Raw genomic sequence first — 16,595 nt, 5'->3', positions numbered from 1 at the left:
GCACCCGGCTGCCGCTAAGCCACGGTCTGCCCCCCTCCCTGGGGCTCAGACACCCCTCATCCTCACCACGCTTGTCCCATAACAGGTGACAGGTCGCTGGCACAAGACACATTCAAGGAGGGTGAGCAGGAAGCAATCTGGCGGCTCAGGCCCGGAGGCTGGCTCAAAATACCGCATCGGGACACATGTGTTCTAGTTATAAAATGCTGCTCTGTAGCTGTACTGCTCAACAACCCTACTAAGAGCAAAGCAAATAAAACTGAGGAGCATCCTGGGGCGGGAGGGGCTGTCCCTGTCCCACGGCTGCAGCGAGGCCTCCCCGGCAGAACCAGGGCAGCCTCCCCTCTCCTGCCCGGGAGGAGGACAGCGTTGGCACTGCTGAGTGGGGACAGGAAGGAGACTGCTTACCTGCTCCAGAGAACGGAGGGGCCTGGACTGCCTCCCACCAGGCGGACACTCCACCTCCGGCCCTCATTCCACTCCCTTGTCTGCCTGTGCCTGTCACAGTGTGTGCGTAGGGGGAGGTCATTCTTAATCAGGGGTGGCAATAATTAGGAAGCAGATGGGCCAATCCCCTAATCCAGGTTCTCAACCCGGGTCCACGGACCTCCGAGGGGCCCAAGGAGAGACTTCTGGAGGAGAGGAGGGAGGGGAGGTGTATGAATTTAGATGGTTAAATAGTTACACACTTATACCCCCTAACCTCTCACTGAGATGTGGCATTCCCTTCAATGATCAATCGTGAGCAACAAACCACAGGATGACTGCAGCCGGGTGCTCTGTTGCCACAACAGTCAGAGATGTGTTCATACCGCAAGTACCGCCTACGCCTGCTAATTCAACCAGACCCGCAGCAGGTTGTGTTCAGTAAGGAAGAGCACACATTCCTCTAACTCAATGCCATCAATGTCCTCTGTAATCCTATGTATTTCATCTTATGTATTTAAAAACATTAAATCATAAGGGAGGTCCACAAACTTCACCAGGATGCCAAAGGGGTCCAGGGAAGGGGGTCAGAGTGCGTGTGTGTATGTGTGTGTGTGTGTGCGTGTATGTGTGTGTGTGTGTGTGTGTGTGTGTGTGTGTGTGAACCCCTGTCCAATCCGACCTTAATCAATAATAACGTTGAAATTTCAGTTTAAATCTGTGCATCTGCTGTGTACTTCTTTCCAAATGGTGAAAAAAAGGAATATTATTTCCCCTGAATTCCCTCAGTCGTGCCAAGTGCTGCCGTTCCCGTTAACGCACAGGCAGCCAGGCCCTGCTGCCTTCAATGCAAAGTGCTTCCTGCTCCAATCTCCATGCACCAGTGTGGAACGACGCACCACTGTGGATGCAGGGCAGTGCCCCAAGTCAATACGCCACAGACAGAACAACCAGGTGAGCAGCTGACGTTGTTACATACGGCTTTATCATTTACAAAATGCTCACACACGTGACAGACTGTAATTATCTGTCCTATTGTGGTGACAAAAAAACGAGGCTTAGAGAACTGAAAACCAAACCACTGAACGTCACAGGCAGCACTCAGCCTCCAAATGCTGGTTTGTCTCCATGACTGAGTCCCTACGTCTTGGTTTGTAGGCATTTCCCCTCTGTGGTACTTGAGTACCTTCCAGTTTTAGCTGTTTTGAACGGTGCTTCTCCAAGTGCACGAGCTGTGTCTTCTTCTAGCAGCAACTGTCTTGCTATAGCGGGTCTGGGAGGGGCTCTGGTCCGCTGGGTAAACAGGCAGCACAGCTGAGAAGGGATCGTGCGCAGGTGGCTCTGCCTGGCATGCAGAGGTCCTTGCTGCCCTTCTTCCAACTTTCTCCTTTACTTTTGAATTATTTCCTTGTTACTCATTCTCCAAGGCATAGACTATAAACCGCTGTACAGCTTGTTACATGTTGCTTTATGCTGCAGTTCATTTTTCTTTGCCCAGGGAAAGACTGTATTGGCAGACCTATTCCCCAACTGCCCTGCCATTATGTGAGTTGTACTTTTAAACTGTTGTTTTGTTTTGTACAAATTGTTGCCAGATAGCGAGTTGTTTTCCACAGAAGCAGAAGCTCTCATCCCGTCTGTGACCTGCTGTCTACAGTTCCTCTCCCACCGCCTCGAGCTCGCCCATCCAACACTGCGCATCCCCTTAGGTGCTTGTACTTCCTCCCAATTAGGTACCATTTCCTACACTACTGACTTTCTGCTCATACTTGTTGCATTTCATTACACAATTTTAAAACTGTAATATTAAGTATATTTTATCTCTGATGAAGTTCCCTAGTTTTTCTAAAAGAAATCTGTCTTCCTTTCAGAACTGGAGAAAAAGATTCTAGGTGGCTTTATTTTAAAGGGTTCTTATTAGCCTCACTGTGTGTTCTTGCATCTAACGTAATAGTTCTCTGAAACCCCAGCAACACTAAAGGGTGCTTATGTGCCCCACTGTGGGGGGACGGGGAGACAGGAAAGGCACTGGCATGGAGTTAGGTATCGTAGCAGTTCAAATCTGGAATCTAATCTCTCTATAGCGTTCAGTTTCTGTGGACTGTTCCCTAATAATAATAATAATAATAATAATAATAATATACAAAAAGGGGGAAACATAACTTCTTCAGTGTATAATATTCTGGTACTGATGGGAAAAGGTCCCAAATATCGTGGGTGATGGACATTAATTTTTTAATGCGTTCCTGCTCTAATATCACTAAGTTTCCATCCTACTCTGGTTCCACCCTACAACTTGGCCACAGCTACCTGAGAGGTGAAACGTGACGATGCTGGTGTAAGTTTGTGCTGGAAGTGTCTCAGGGAGGTAAGTGATCTCCTGGGCACTCTGGCCAGAGGACCGTTCCCCGGTGGCCACCAGGTGCTGATGGCAGCAAGAGCTCTGAGCCACCGTAAGCTCACAGGTGACGGGTGCATGCTCGCAGGGAGCCAGCAGAGTGGACAGGCTGGTGGTCGCTGCTCCCTCTGACACTGGGACCCACCCCTGGAGCCCTGGACAAGGGCAGGCTCCAGGAGCCTCTCTTCTGGGCCACGTCCTCATATGTTTGGAGAGGTGCGGCAACTAGCGATCAGGCTTTGAACCCTTACCTAAGCTCCAGAGGTTGAGATCTTTCCACACTGACTCACTCTGGCCTCCATTAAGTAGAAAGAATTAGGAGTGTTCATGCAGACTATTATGAAACCTTCAGTGTTCTCCAAAACGATGAGGACTGGTGGGAAAACCAGGAAATTGAATGTGGGCCAACAGCTTAACATCCCCAAAGATCTATGGGCCAAGGGTACTTGCAGTGTAGCCAAGAACACAAAATAAAACTAGCCAATAGATACATGTAGGAGAATTCAACATAGCTAATAAACAAAGAAATGGAAATTTAAAATCTAGTTGCCATTCTTCACCTAATTAACAAGAAAAATGTTTGAAGCTCTGGCTTGGGGTGGGGGTGGGGGGGCAAGGGCAATATACATAACCTAAATTTTTGTACCCCCACAATATGCTGAAATAATAAAAATAAATAAATAAAAAAAAATAAAAACAGAACTACAAAACAAACAAACAAACAAAACAAAAGAAAAACATTAACCTGATTACACTTCTAATTTGATGCTGGAAGAGACCTGGGAAATGGACATTGTCACCTACTGCCAGTGGGAATGTAAGTGATACTTACTGCTCAATTCCCAGAGGCTACATCCAAATCACCTTGAATGTGCGTATATCCATTGATGTACAGTTCTACCTCAAGGCATTTACCTAAATTACTAATCGCTAGAGATTAGCCTAAAGACATTCATCACAGCATTGCGGACTACAGAATACAAGTCTCATATACAAGTCCAACAACAGGGACATAAATCACTACCACGAGCCACGAAGTGGTCATTAAAAATAACGCAGACTTGGCAATATCTATGAAAATTTAAAATGCACATATCCTAGTAGAAAACTTGATATAATTTAAATGGCCATTAATAGATTGTTTAAATTAATCAAGGCACACCTACACAATGGACTATTTAGCTTGGAATGAAACTCCATATGGTAGAAAACCGACTAATCCAAAAGATTCATTAAGTGAGTAAAGCACATACAAAACAATGCTACCATTGTGTGTAAAGAAAAAAGTCAGAAATACGTTCACACAGAAAAGAGAAATAAACACACACATACACTCTGACTCTTAAGGAGCTGGCAACAGGGATGTGATTGGGCAGGAAATGTTCTTTCCACATTTTGTAACTGTGAACTTTTCTATCATGTACTTCTTTGTCTTGTCTGTGTTTTTCAAACTTTCCACAATAAAATACATGACTTCTAGAATCAGATTAAAACATTACTTGAATTATGGCAGTAATTCAAGGCAGTCTACACACTATACCCCCTCACGATCAGAAAGCAGAGAAATAAGGAGTTACATACATATTGGCTTATTTTATGTTACCCCCCCCCACCCCGGGAAGTATAACCCAGAAACCAGTAAAACACACAGTTACTGACAAGGATGGGTGCAGGGGGTGCAGGCTGGGGTGCGGACCAGCCTTCTCCACACTTCTCTTTAGAGTGCTGACACTGAACCCTGCAAACGTTTTACATATCTGAAAAATAAAAGCAAATTGAAAGAGGGAAGAGATATTGTCAGATCAGAAACAAACTGAACAAATGAACATCCCATGTGATGAAGGGGAAAACAGAACGACCCAGAGAAATCGTTACACTCTGACTGCAAGTACTGACCACACCACCTTAGTGGGATACAGTCTAAGAAAAAGAAATACAAGTCCAGAACAGGCAAATCCGTAGAAACAGAAAGAAGACGAGTGGTGTCAGGGGCTGGAAGGAAAGACGAAGGAGAAGTGACTGCTGATAGGTGTGGCACTGCTTTTTGGGGTAATGACAATGTTCTTAGTAGTGATGGTCGCACAACTACAAACATACTACAAACCACTGAACAATATAACCTAAAAGGGGGAATTACATGGTATGTGAATTATATTTCAATAAAGCTATTATTTTTAAAAGAAATGCAAATAAATACTTAAACTTTACTCAATAGCTTTGTTAATAGTAATACTGGTATTAACTTTTTAAACTAATCTTGTATTTTAAGATGAAGCAAAAAGTTGATATGCTGTTATAGAAAAACAAGATTTTTTAGTAAAAGAGAGGAAAAGAGCTTTAAAAAAGTCATATGATATTAAATTTTATTTGTATATATCAAAATGAGCTCACATAAAATATCTATTTTGTATATGTTTGTCTTCCTCTCCCCAGCTCTGTCCCCTGAAAAGGCCTAGAAATAACATCACTCCAGTAGCAATCAACATACTGAGTGCCGAAATCTTGGCTTCAGAATCCCATTTCCCCTCAAAGGCAGTGAGGCTCCCTGGAGACGTGGCAGGTGAGTGAGGAAAGTGAAAGGTGAGCAGAGGCAGGAAGAGACTAAGAGACTGAGACAGCCACGTCCACGGGACGCAGCAGCCAGTCAGAAGAGCCCTCCCTGTCTAAGTCCTGGATGATTTCAACACCAAAAAGATAATGACTGAATGACAGTACACTAAATAAATGTAAATCCTTAACTCTGTAATGACACTAAGAGACAGAGACAAAACCCTTTGCTTTAAAGAATAATGCCAATAAATGTCAAAAAAGTAAGAGGATGGAATAACCACAACTTTGCAACAACCAATGAAATCCATGATGAAGGTGAAACCTCTAAAACCACAGGGAGTCGGGTGGTTGCTGGGAACAAGCTATCACGTGTCATGCCACCTCTTAGAGTCTTAGTATCACGAGAAGGACATAAAACTATAAAAGAGGGATCTAGTGGTCATCCCTCAAACAAAGGTCAAACTTACCATCATGAATCACAAGACAACATGACCTGGCCCCAGAGGAACATGGTGTAAGTCCACAGCATCACCTATGAGGTACACCTGCTGAAAGTTTCCAGGCTGGTCTTGAACTCCTAGGCTCAAGCGATCCTCCCATCTTGGCCTCCCAAAGTGCTAGGATTACAGGCATGAGTTACCAAGCCCACCCTCAAACTATTTCTTAAATAATAGGACTTGAAAGTGGAAATGACTCCTTGACCCATGGGCTGCAGAATGATGTTGGCAGCCATGACAACAGAATTAATCTCCTTGTACATTTCCATCAGAGTTCTTGGGTGACCAGGTGCATTGTCAATGAGCAGCAATATTTTGAAATGAATCCCTTTTTCTGAGCAGGTCTCAACAGTAGCCTTAAAATATGTAGTAAACTATGTAAAAAACAGATGTGCTGTTATCCAGGCTCTGTTGTTCCATTTACAGAACAACAGGCAGAGTAGATTTAGGATAACTCTTAAGGGCCCTAGAATTTTTGGAAAGGTAAATGAGCATTAGCTCCTAACAAAAGAGTCAGCCTATCCTTCGAAGCCAGGCATTTACTTTTCCTCTCTTGCTATAAAAGTCCTATATGGCATCTTCATCCAATAGAAGGTTAGTTCGACTACTTTGAAGATCTGTTGCTTAGTGTAGCCACCTTTATCAATGATCTTCTGGATCACTTGCTGCAGCTTCTACATCAGCACTTGCTGCTTTACCTTGTGCTTTTGTATTGGAGACAGCTTCTTTTCTTAAACCTCATGAACCAACCTCTGCTGGCTTCTAACTTTTCTTCTGCAGCTTCCTCACTTCTCTCGGCCTTCATAGTATTGAAGAAAGTTAAGGTCCTTGCTCTGGATTAGGCTTTGATTTAAGGGAATGTTGTGGCCAGACTGATCTTCTATCCAGACCACTCAAATTTTCTCCGTATCAGCAATAAGGTTTTCCAGTCATTCATGTGTTCACTAGGGTAGCACTTTTAATCTCTTTCAAGAACTTCTCTGTGCATTCACAACTTGGCTAACTGTTTGGTGCAAGGGGCCTAGATTTCAAACTACCTTGGCTTTCAACATGCCTTCCTCACTAAGCTTAATCATTTCTAGCTTTTGACTTAAAGTGAGAGACACTCTTTCTTTTACTTGAACACTTAGAAGCCATTTGTAGGGTTATTAACTGGCCTAATTTCAATCCTGTTGTGTCTCAGGATAATAGGGAGGCCCAAGGAGAGGGAGGGAGACTGGGGAACGGCCAGTTGGTGCAGCAGTGAGAACACATACAACATTAAGTTCACCGTCTTGCATGGGCATCGTTCATGGTTCCACAAGACAATTACAATAGTTGTAAGGCTGGTGGCAGGCACCCCTCCCCTCCCTAATGGAAAAAGAAGAAGCCCACCAGACCTGCTGAGAACAATGCCTGCAAGGCCCAGCTAAGTTAAAGGATGACCACACCTGGATGGTTACTGTGATAAGAGTCACGGTTCCTAGAGTCCACACAAACCATCAGCCCCTCCTATTTCTCAATACCTGCCCTAAAACTGCAACAAAGAAATTCCTCACTCTTCGTGCCGAAATCTTCCCGCCGAAGAAACCCCCATCCCCCAGCCCTAAAAACATATATAAACCCACTCAGACTTCTGGGCGGCGCAACTTTTCGGGTCTCTCTCTCTCTCTCTCTCCTGGGACCTAAAAATCTAGCCCGGGTCCCTCTCTTGGGACTCGTTACCCTCACCCAGGAGCGCTCCAATAAAGCCTCTTTACTTATCCCTTTCAACTCTGCTCGTCTTTCTTTCTCTGGCGCCAGCCAATCCAAGAAACCTTACAATAGTAACATCAAAGATCGCTACTCACAGATCACAATGACAGACATAACAATGAAAAAGTTTGAAATATTGCAAGAATTACCTAAATGTGACAGAGACACAAAGTGAGCACATGCTGTTGGAAAAATGCTATCTTTAGACTTGCTTGACGCAGGGTTAATGCAAAGGTTCAATTTGTAAAAACTCCCACAATATCTGCGAAGTGCACTTGTGAAGTACGCCCAAATGAGCCGGAGTTACTCACTGCTGCGTGACCCCATATATACATGTGCAATGCACACGTGAATAAATTTCTATTTTTCTCCTGTTCATCTGTCTTTGGCTAGTTTAACTTACAAGGCTCCAGCCAGAGAATCTAAGATGGGTAGAGGAGTAAGATTTCTTTTCTCTACTACACAACAAATAAAGCAAAATAATAACAACTATTGAATCTACGTAGTGGTAAATGAATGTTTCTTTTAACTTTTCCATATGTTTGAAAATTTTTCTAGTATAAAATTGAAAAATTCTATTTAAGAAAAGTATGTAAAAACTGCTTTGTGAGAGGAGCAGCCTTCTTTTGGTTTATGGTGGATCAGATGGGAAAAGCTTTCAGTGGTTTGGTATTTAGGTCTAGAAACTGCACCTGTCTACCTATTCTGCAATTAAAATTAAATTTGTCTTTAAAGACAGGCCCAAAGATAAGGAAGATACCAACCAAACTTTATGAAGTGTTCTGTGAGTGCTTGTTTTCCATTCATACGGAAACACACATTCCACGGGGAAACCACTGCAGCAGGATGACGTTTCTCAGGCTGGTTAAGAATCCAGGCAGCTCTGAGCCCACTAAAGGCAAGCTGCAAAAGCCAAACAAACAAACCCAAAACCACACCAGTAGGAGGACGCCGGTGCAGGGAGGGAAGTCCGAATTTGGCAGGAATTTGTTTGAGAGAGAAACTGTTACAAAGGGAAAAGCGAAGAAGAAGGTGCAAATGTCCTACTGCAGAAAGAGAAAGGGAAACCACAGGGAAAGCTGGTGCAGGAAACAGCAGGGGGCGGACGCTTGGAAGGAGAACCGCAGGAGGCTACGCTGAGGCCCTCACGGGATGCAGAAGCCTTGGGGACAGGTTCTGCAAGCTGTAAGCAGCTCTAGGATGCAAAAAGCACATTACCTTAATAGTAATGTAGTTTTTTAACGATTTGGACATTTTTTCTTCTTTGCCTTTCACGTGCAAATGCCCTGAAACAAAAACAAAAGCACTGGTTCTGAATTGGGTAAGGAGAAAGAGACTCTGCAACCCACCAGAGGGTAAGAAGTGGGGAGGCAAAGCTGCTGCTTCTGGGGGACACCGGACCCTTGTGGGCAGCCTCCAGGCACGAGGCCCCCCAGGAAACAGGCGGGAACTGCATGCTATGCTATGTGCAGAGCCAGGTACCTGCCGATCTAAGGCTGCCCCCAAATCTTCACCTGCGCTCGGCCCTCCAGGAGGGCGCAGCCCTGCAGAGGGGCAGATGACGCGGGTGCCCTGGCTGACTCAAAACTGAGACCAGATGGACAACCGTGACGCTGACAGCAATATTTCATATTTTTCCCCTTTCCTATAATTCAGAGACACTAATTTGACTAAATACCTGAAGAATGACAAATCTCATTTGGCAAATCAGGCACTCAGCAATAACTTCTTCATAACAACAAAGTTGAGCCTGCAGGTCTGAGTGTGATTAGAATTTCTGTTGCTGGTGTTTTCATGGACTTTTTGAGACCTTGGTATTACACTCCCTCCCCGCAACGTATGTGAAAGACAGGAAGAAAACCAAACCCATTTAGGGAATCCTAAATCTGAGCCTGGGATTCTGCCTGGACTGTGTTCTTACAAGGCTTATTTCCAAGGGAAGGGCCTTTCTGTTTCTAACAGAAGATTCTTCCTCTTTTTCTGACACATATATATAATATATATATATATATGTCATATATATAAGAGTGCTCCAAGGCCAATTTTTCTGAAAACTGTGGTTTCCAAAAAGAAATATAACCTTAAATATGTAATTCTATATAGTGTGTCATATACACCAAGCATGATTATAATTTTAAAAAACTGACAATATCTAAAAAATGAAACATATTTGCTATTGTTTGAATGTTTATGTTCTCCCACATTCCTATGTTGGAATCCTACTCCCCAAGGTGATGGTATTTGGAGGGGCCTTTGGAGGTGATCAGGTCATGGGGGTATAGCCAGCATGCCTGGGATCAGTGTCCTTATAAAAGAGACCCCAGGGAGCTCCCCTGCCCCTTCCACTGCGTGAGGACACAGTGAGAAGGTGCTGTCTATGAACCAGAAAGGAATCTGCCGGTGCTCTGGTGTAGGACTTCCCAGCCTCCAGAATTGTGAGAAATAAATTCATGTTGTTTATAAGCCACCCAGTGTATGGTATTTCGCCACAGCAGCTGAACACACTGAAACCACATCTGATTCCTCAGCTCTATCTTCCATCCATTTATAGTGGGAGAAAGTGTCAGTTGTCCTGTATGCCAGGACACACTACTGTTTCTCCAGGATAGAGTCAAACCAGTATGAAGAAGATTCCTATTGTCTTAATAAGTGGTAAAAGGCATTAAAACAAAAACAAAAACAAAAACCAGCAACAAGGCTGGGCTTGGTGGCTCACACCTGTAATCCCAGCACTTTGGGAGGCCGAGGTGGGAGGCTTGCTTGAGGCCAGGAGTTCCAGACCAGCCTGAGCAATAGTGAGACCTTGTCTCTACAAAAAATAAAAAATTAGCCAGGCATGGTGGCTCACACCTGTAGTCCCAGCTACTCAGAAGGCTGAGGCAAAAGGATCGCTTAAGCCCAGGAGTTTGAGGTTGTGGTGAGCTAGGATGATGCCACTGCACTCCAGCCTAGGTGACAGAGTGAGACTCTGCCTTAAAAACAAAAAACAATAACAGAAAAATAATAAAATAAAATAAAACAAAGCAGCAACCAAAAGCCCTCCCCCATTCCCATATGAGAAGGTGAATAAGACCCCAGCCCTTATTCACTGACAGAGGCTGAAGCGTGTTCATTGCTCAGCTCACCCTGCTGGTTCCCTGAACACTGCATTCCACAGCGTTCTTAACAAATACAACCTACTGAACAGAACCAGTCGCCAGACAACGAGTGTCTGCGGAGGGGTCATCTCTGACTTCCCAGACTGTTCACAGGGTGATGGATTGCTCCGAATCTGACAGGAGGTGCAGGATGCCCTGTGTTCCTGAGACGCGGGGCTTCGGGCCCCTGAGGCGGACTCTGAGCACATTTTCTCTCCAAGGAAGAGAGGTTCCCCCACACGTGACCTCAAGTGTCTTGTGGGCACCTGGCTCTGGAAATGAGCACCGAGCTCCCCAGGAGCGACGTTTTAATACTCTATCGCTGGGCAGTGAGCATCTCCCTGCCACGAGAGCACCAGCTGCAGATGGAGTGAGAACACCAGGCCTTCCTTCTGCTCAGGGAAGCCGCCACGCATGGGACATGGCTGGTAGGAACAACAAACGCATTGAGTTCCTCCCAGGGAAGTGATGTGTTATACCGGACAATTGCTCCCAAGTCCCTATACAACAGCCAGCTTTGTTTCCACTCTACTGTTGGACAACCTGGAGGCACTACAGAAAGGAGCTGGCCACTCCAGAGGACCGGGGGCACCGTGAGAGGCAGAGCAGTGGTGGGGCGGAGCCTCCAGGGTGAGCTTGGCGTGAAGAGAACACTGGGAGGTGCAGTCTGGGGCCGGCAGCCTCACTGGTGACTGTCACAAAGAAACCCAAGGGAGCCCTCCTGCAGGCTATAAAACCACAGCAGCTCTGCACTCGACGTTGCCTTACTGTGACATACTCATTTCCTCATTTAAGGACTTAAAAAAATGTTTGTTAACTTCCCGCATTTTACATGTTGATGTTTGCATCTCCCAACCCTACCACTACCAAACACTTTTTATCTTTCTTTGTCTCAAATACCTGAGCTGCCCATTCCAAAAAGGTAATAAAGCCAGTTGATTCTGGCCCTGTGGCCTCCATCAAAACTTGGACATAAGAATCTCTTCCCATGCATCACAGTGAATTCCAAAGTTGCCATGCTTAAGGTGTTGCTTATTTCATAATGTTGTATCTACTTCTGAGGACAGATGGCTGGGGTTAATCAGTTATGTTTTTGAGTGGTAAAATAGAAGGCAATGTTATTAGAAAATGACAGCTATGTCTGGTGACAATATTTTAGCTTAAAAATGGCATATTCATAACTGTTATTACATCATACCATCTGAAATTCCTTCTCAATACTTTTGTTTGAAAGAAACTTATATACAACAGCTTCATAAAACATTTTCCATATTCCAATCAGTTCCAAAAAGGCATGTTCATTATTCCAGTCTAAGGAAGTTCATGTGCAAATGACTAAAATTAAAAAATAATTTGAGATAGATCCGTTTCTTGACCTATTATTAGCTGATATACATATTTCCAAATGTAGCTGTTTCACCAATAAAGACAGAATTGACAGAACTGAAAAAGAACAAATTAATTTAAAGTCATTACTTACCAGAATGCAGAAAATAATTTCCCCATTGCTTGCACTGATGAAAGACCTCACTCTGTGCAATTTCATTTTCATGATGTGGAAAAGCTAAATCTATCCCACCTGAGTGGATATCCAGTTGACTTCCAAACACCATACTGCAAGACACAGTGCAAGGTGGTGAATTATTCAAACGTATTTCTCGAAACCTCATCTTATCTTTAATCCTTCCAGCCTTGTTTATACAATGAACAAATGGATCTCAATTTTAAAGCAATTTGCATAATTTATCTGATTCAAATGAGAACTGAAATCTGATTTTTACTTCATCATAAAACCCCTAATTCATAGCTTTTCATTCTAGTAAAGAAACTTCGTTCTCTTTGCTCCAGATACAATATATGGTTTAAAAAAAACTTAGAAAATTACCTTAGTGGTTTTCCAATTTTAACAAGAGACAGAACTATAAAATCATGAGAATTTTTCGTTTGGCTTTTGAAAATCTAACTATTTTAACAGTCACATATTAATAACAAGGTTAACGGGATTCAAAGCAACACATCTCACTCATCATCATTTCTGCTACACTGCTATGCTATGCATTCTGGAAAAACCCCACGGTCTGCAAACCTGCACACTAAAATGCACAGGGCTGATGGGGAAAACGAGGCTGGGCTAGACCCCTCAAAGCTCTGTCACCGGAGCAGCCATGGAGCAGAGCACAAGTGGAACCTGCTTGAGACAGGAGGACGGCCCAGGCCCTGTGGCACGGCAGGAGTGCTGCCTACCGGGGCTGGACGGACGTGGGGCTCTGAGCACAGGGCAGGCACAACCTCCCCCAGCAGGGAGCTCAGCAGGCTGGGTGCAGACACTCACAGGTTTTCTTAAAATGGTTGAAAACAGAAGTTTTCAAGGTGCCAATGCTGAGGTCCTTGCCTGCTCCCCCTGGCCCGGCTCCGGGAACCAGGGAAGACCTGCACACGCAGGTCTCATGACTAAGCAGAGCGGCACTAAAGAAACAAGCCATAGAAACAATGGCTGCACTTTACTTTTACATCCCAGTGATGGTTTCAGAGCAACTCACACTCCCTGAAATCCACACACTAGGGTGCAGTGGGGTGGCAGGGACAGGAGAGGGCCGTGGGGCCTCCTCTGTGTCTTTGAGCAGTTCTCTTCACAAAGAGCAGACACAGATGTGACACTGTCAGGATTTCACAAAGCTGAGCCACAGTGTTCACTGTTTTAGCCTCGATTCTTATCTCTACATTAGACCTAATTTAAAGTAAGAGAAAGCTGAGAAGGAATAATAGTCTGTTTTCATGTTTTAGATCTTTCAACAAAAATAAAATATTTAATGGTAACAATACATTTGAAACTCACTAAATGTTTTCTACCTGCTTTAGAGAAATTCTTTGAATCTAAAAAATAAATATCTTTTTACAACCCAATTTATATCCTATAGCCTGCTGTTATTATGAGTAATCACAAACACACAGAAGTAGTTACAGTGTGACTGGTGGCTGGACATTTGTCTGTTTTTAAATGGAGACTCAGGTCCATGCTTCATACCAACAAGAGTTTGATGTCTCAGGAGTTACTGAAGCATTTCCAGGTGAGTCACATACACATCACTACAGCGGAGGATGTGGGGGTGGGAGGGTGGTTGGCAGAAAAGGGAGAATTCCTTCCAGGTCTTAAAAAGGACAAACAAAATTCAGATAAGCAGGCCGTGGAGGACGAGGGCCCCCCACCTGGTAGGATGGGGTGAGCCCACTCAGGCTGGACCTAAACCAGTCTGGGGCGGCCGTGAATGGAGCAGGGTCTGTCATGGGGGAGCACGATCCCATTATCCCCACCCAGTCCCTCACACCCAGCCAGAGAACACACATCACTGGATACAACGACCGACCGATTTCAGGATGGCTGGATTTATCGATCTTAAAATAGTAGCCTGAAATGTTCACCTTAATCATACTTTATGTTTCTAATTTTAAAATGTGCCCATTATAATAAATATCTGCAAAGAACTGACACACATCAAATATACTAAGATCTATGAGTTAATACTTCTACAAACAGGAAACACGCACACACAGGGGTATTCACAGGGGTATCTGTAACAGCAGAACACTGGGAAGGCAGGAGCTTTCACGCACGGGACGCCGTCCACACACGCAGCACAGCCACGCGGCCAAGGCCACTGCGCTCGGTGAGCAGGCGCGCGGCACAGAGGACTGTGGAGCGCGGCCTTTGTGCGTCCCACGCCAAGGGGCACCTGGCCACAGGCAGACACGGGGTGCCAACGTGTGAGGAGTGTCTAGGGAGGGGTCAGACACAAGGCAGAGAGGCTCCGTCGAGATGCGGAAGCCAGGACAGAGAGGTAGTTTCCAGACATGGAACCGGCCGTGGCGGGGGCCTCAGGATAGCAGCACCTGTGGGGCCGAGGGAGGGGCAGGAGGCAGCGGTCACAGGTGGATGGTGAGAAGAGAAGCTTCACCGACACAAGGCAACTCAAGGTCACTGGGGGGGACTCCAGGGTCAAAACAGATCTGTGATTCGACATGAGCAAGTGGTCACAGCACCCAGCAAGCTCATGGTGCTCTCCTCCTGGGCCCTGCGCCCTGGACCAGCCACACACAGGGATTGGACGCTGCCGGCATGTGACAGGAAATCATTTTTAAGCATGAAATGACCAATTTCCTGAAGTACTAAGTTTAACAGTTGATAGCTCTGACATTTCACTCTGACACTCCTTGTTTTATTTTTATTGTGAAGGTACATCCTCATTCTTTCAATGGTTTGGCTTGTGATTATCTTTCAAATTTTTTTTTTTAGAGCGATTTTTGTGAAACCATGGATAAGTCAAAAATTTGTGTTATTTTCAAATATGAGTTCCGTTATGGAACCAATGCAATGCAGACAGCCTGAAATATCAAGGAAATGTTTGGGAAAGATGTGGCTAATGAACCCACAGTTCACTGATGGTTTGAGAAGTTCCATTTTGGTGATTTTAATCTTGAAAATGAGCTACGTGGGCCACCTGAGACCAAAATGGATAATGATGAGCTGAAAGCTGTAGTGGAAGCAAATCCATCTCACCCTACGAGTGAATTAGCAGTGAGGTTTGATATTACTATTTCAACAATATTGGATCATTTGAAATAAATTGGCAAGGTAAAGAAGCTGGATAGATGGGTTCTGCATGAATTAAAAGAGTATCAGAAGAGAAATGTCTCAAAGCTTGCCTTTCTTTGCTGTCACAACATAAAAACGAACCATTTCTACACCATATTGTTACATGTGATGAAAAATGGATTCTTTTTGACAATTGCAAACATTCAGCACAATGGCTGGATAAAGACAAAGTGCCAAACACAATCAAAAACCAAATATTTATCAAAAAAACTAATAGCGTCTGGTGGTCCAGTGCTGGTATTATTCACTACAGCTTCATGAAACCTGTTCAACTGATTACAGATGTCTACTGCAACTGCAACCAGTTGGATGAAATGATGAGGATGCTTGCCATTAAGCAGCCAAGCTTGGTCAAGAGAGACAGGCCGATTCTCTTGCAACACAACATTCCACCACATGTTATACAAACAACACTGCTCAAACTACAGAGGCTGGACTTGGAAACTCTCTGTCATCCACCATATTCACCAGACCTTACACCAACTACCACTTCTTCCAGGCTTTGGACCACTTCTTGCACGCAAAAATATTCAATTCTCAACAAGCTGTGGAAAATGCCTTTCATAATTTCATTGCCACTTGCTCTCCTGGCTTCTTCACTGCTGGTATAAACAAGCTACTATCAAGATGACAAAACTATGTCGATAGTTTAGGCACATACTTTGATTAATTTTACTACTTCCTGTTTGAGATGTAATAAACTACACTTTTGATTCGAAATTGGACGTGTCATATTTAATGACCTAATAAAAAACAGCCTTTTCTACTATAAAGAGGAAGTGCTGATGTCTTATGTCGGGAAAGCTAAATGCATCCTGGGTTCGGTTATCTCTGCCTTCTACAATGAGTCATGCTCGAGGAATCTCTTCCTAGACAACCTACCTGCAGGCACCAGTGCCAGGCTCCACCTGCTCCTGTCCACACCCTCTGTTGCCCAAACCAGGCACCGCGTGGGCCTGAACATCAACACGAACACGCGACAGCGTGGGAACCTTACCTTGCCATGGCGGAGCACTCGATGTGCCAGCCAGGTCTCCCAGGCCCCCACGGAGAGGCCCAGAAAACCTCCTTGGGTTTGGCTGCCTTCCACAGTGCGAAATCACTGGCATGACGCTTGTCAGAATCACCTGCTAATGACAAACGGGCTCGTCAGCGGGAGGGGACCTCAAACAGCCACACCCACAAAGGCCACTGCATATCCC

The 16,595-nt window shown here is 44.6% G+C and overlaps 1 protein-coding gene across 6 annotated transcripts in view; it reads right to left on the bottom strand.

Moving 5' to 3' along the window:
- The window catches only part of CARS2 (cysteinyl-tRNA synthetase 2, mitochondrial), a 54,890-nt gene that overhangs the window by 12,765 nt on the left and 25,530 nt on the right, over positions 1-16,595 (bottom strand). For 4 of the 6 annotated variants that reach the window (XM_045567332.1, XM_045567327.1, XM_045567329.1 and 1 more), the window contains 3 exons: positions 16,391-16,523; positions 12,223-12,356; positions 8,824-8,891 (listed from right to left, as the gene is read on the bottom strand). In XM_045567332.1, coding sequence (XP_045423288.1) covers positions 8,824-8,891; positions 12,223-12,356; positions 16,391-16,523 — 335 coding nt within the window. The remainder of the gene's footprint in view (positions 1-8,823; positions 8,892-12,222; positions 12,357-16,390; positions 16,524-16,595) is intronic. The other 2 variants (XM_045567328.1, XM_045567330.1) reach the window with 1 other exon arrangement.

Source organism: Lemur catta, chromosome 13, assembly GCF_020740605.2.
Source record: "Lemur catta isolate mLemCat1 chromosome 13, mLemCat1.pri, whole genome shotgun sequence".
In the NCBI taxonomy this organism is placed as follows: domain Eukaryota; kingdom Metazoa; phylum Chordata; class Mammalia; order Primates; family Lemuridae; genus Lemur; species Lemur catta.
Note: the sequence above shows the minus strand (reverse complement) of the source record. Positions and strands in the feature narration are given on the sequence as shown.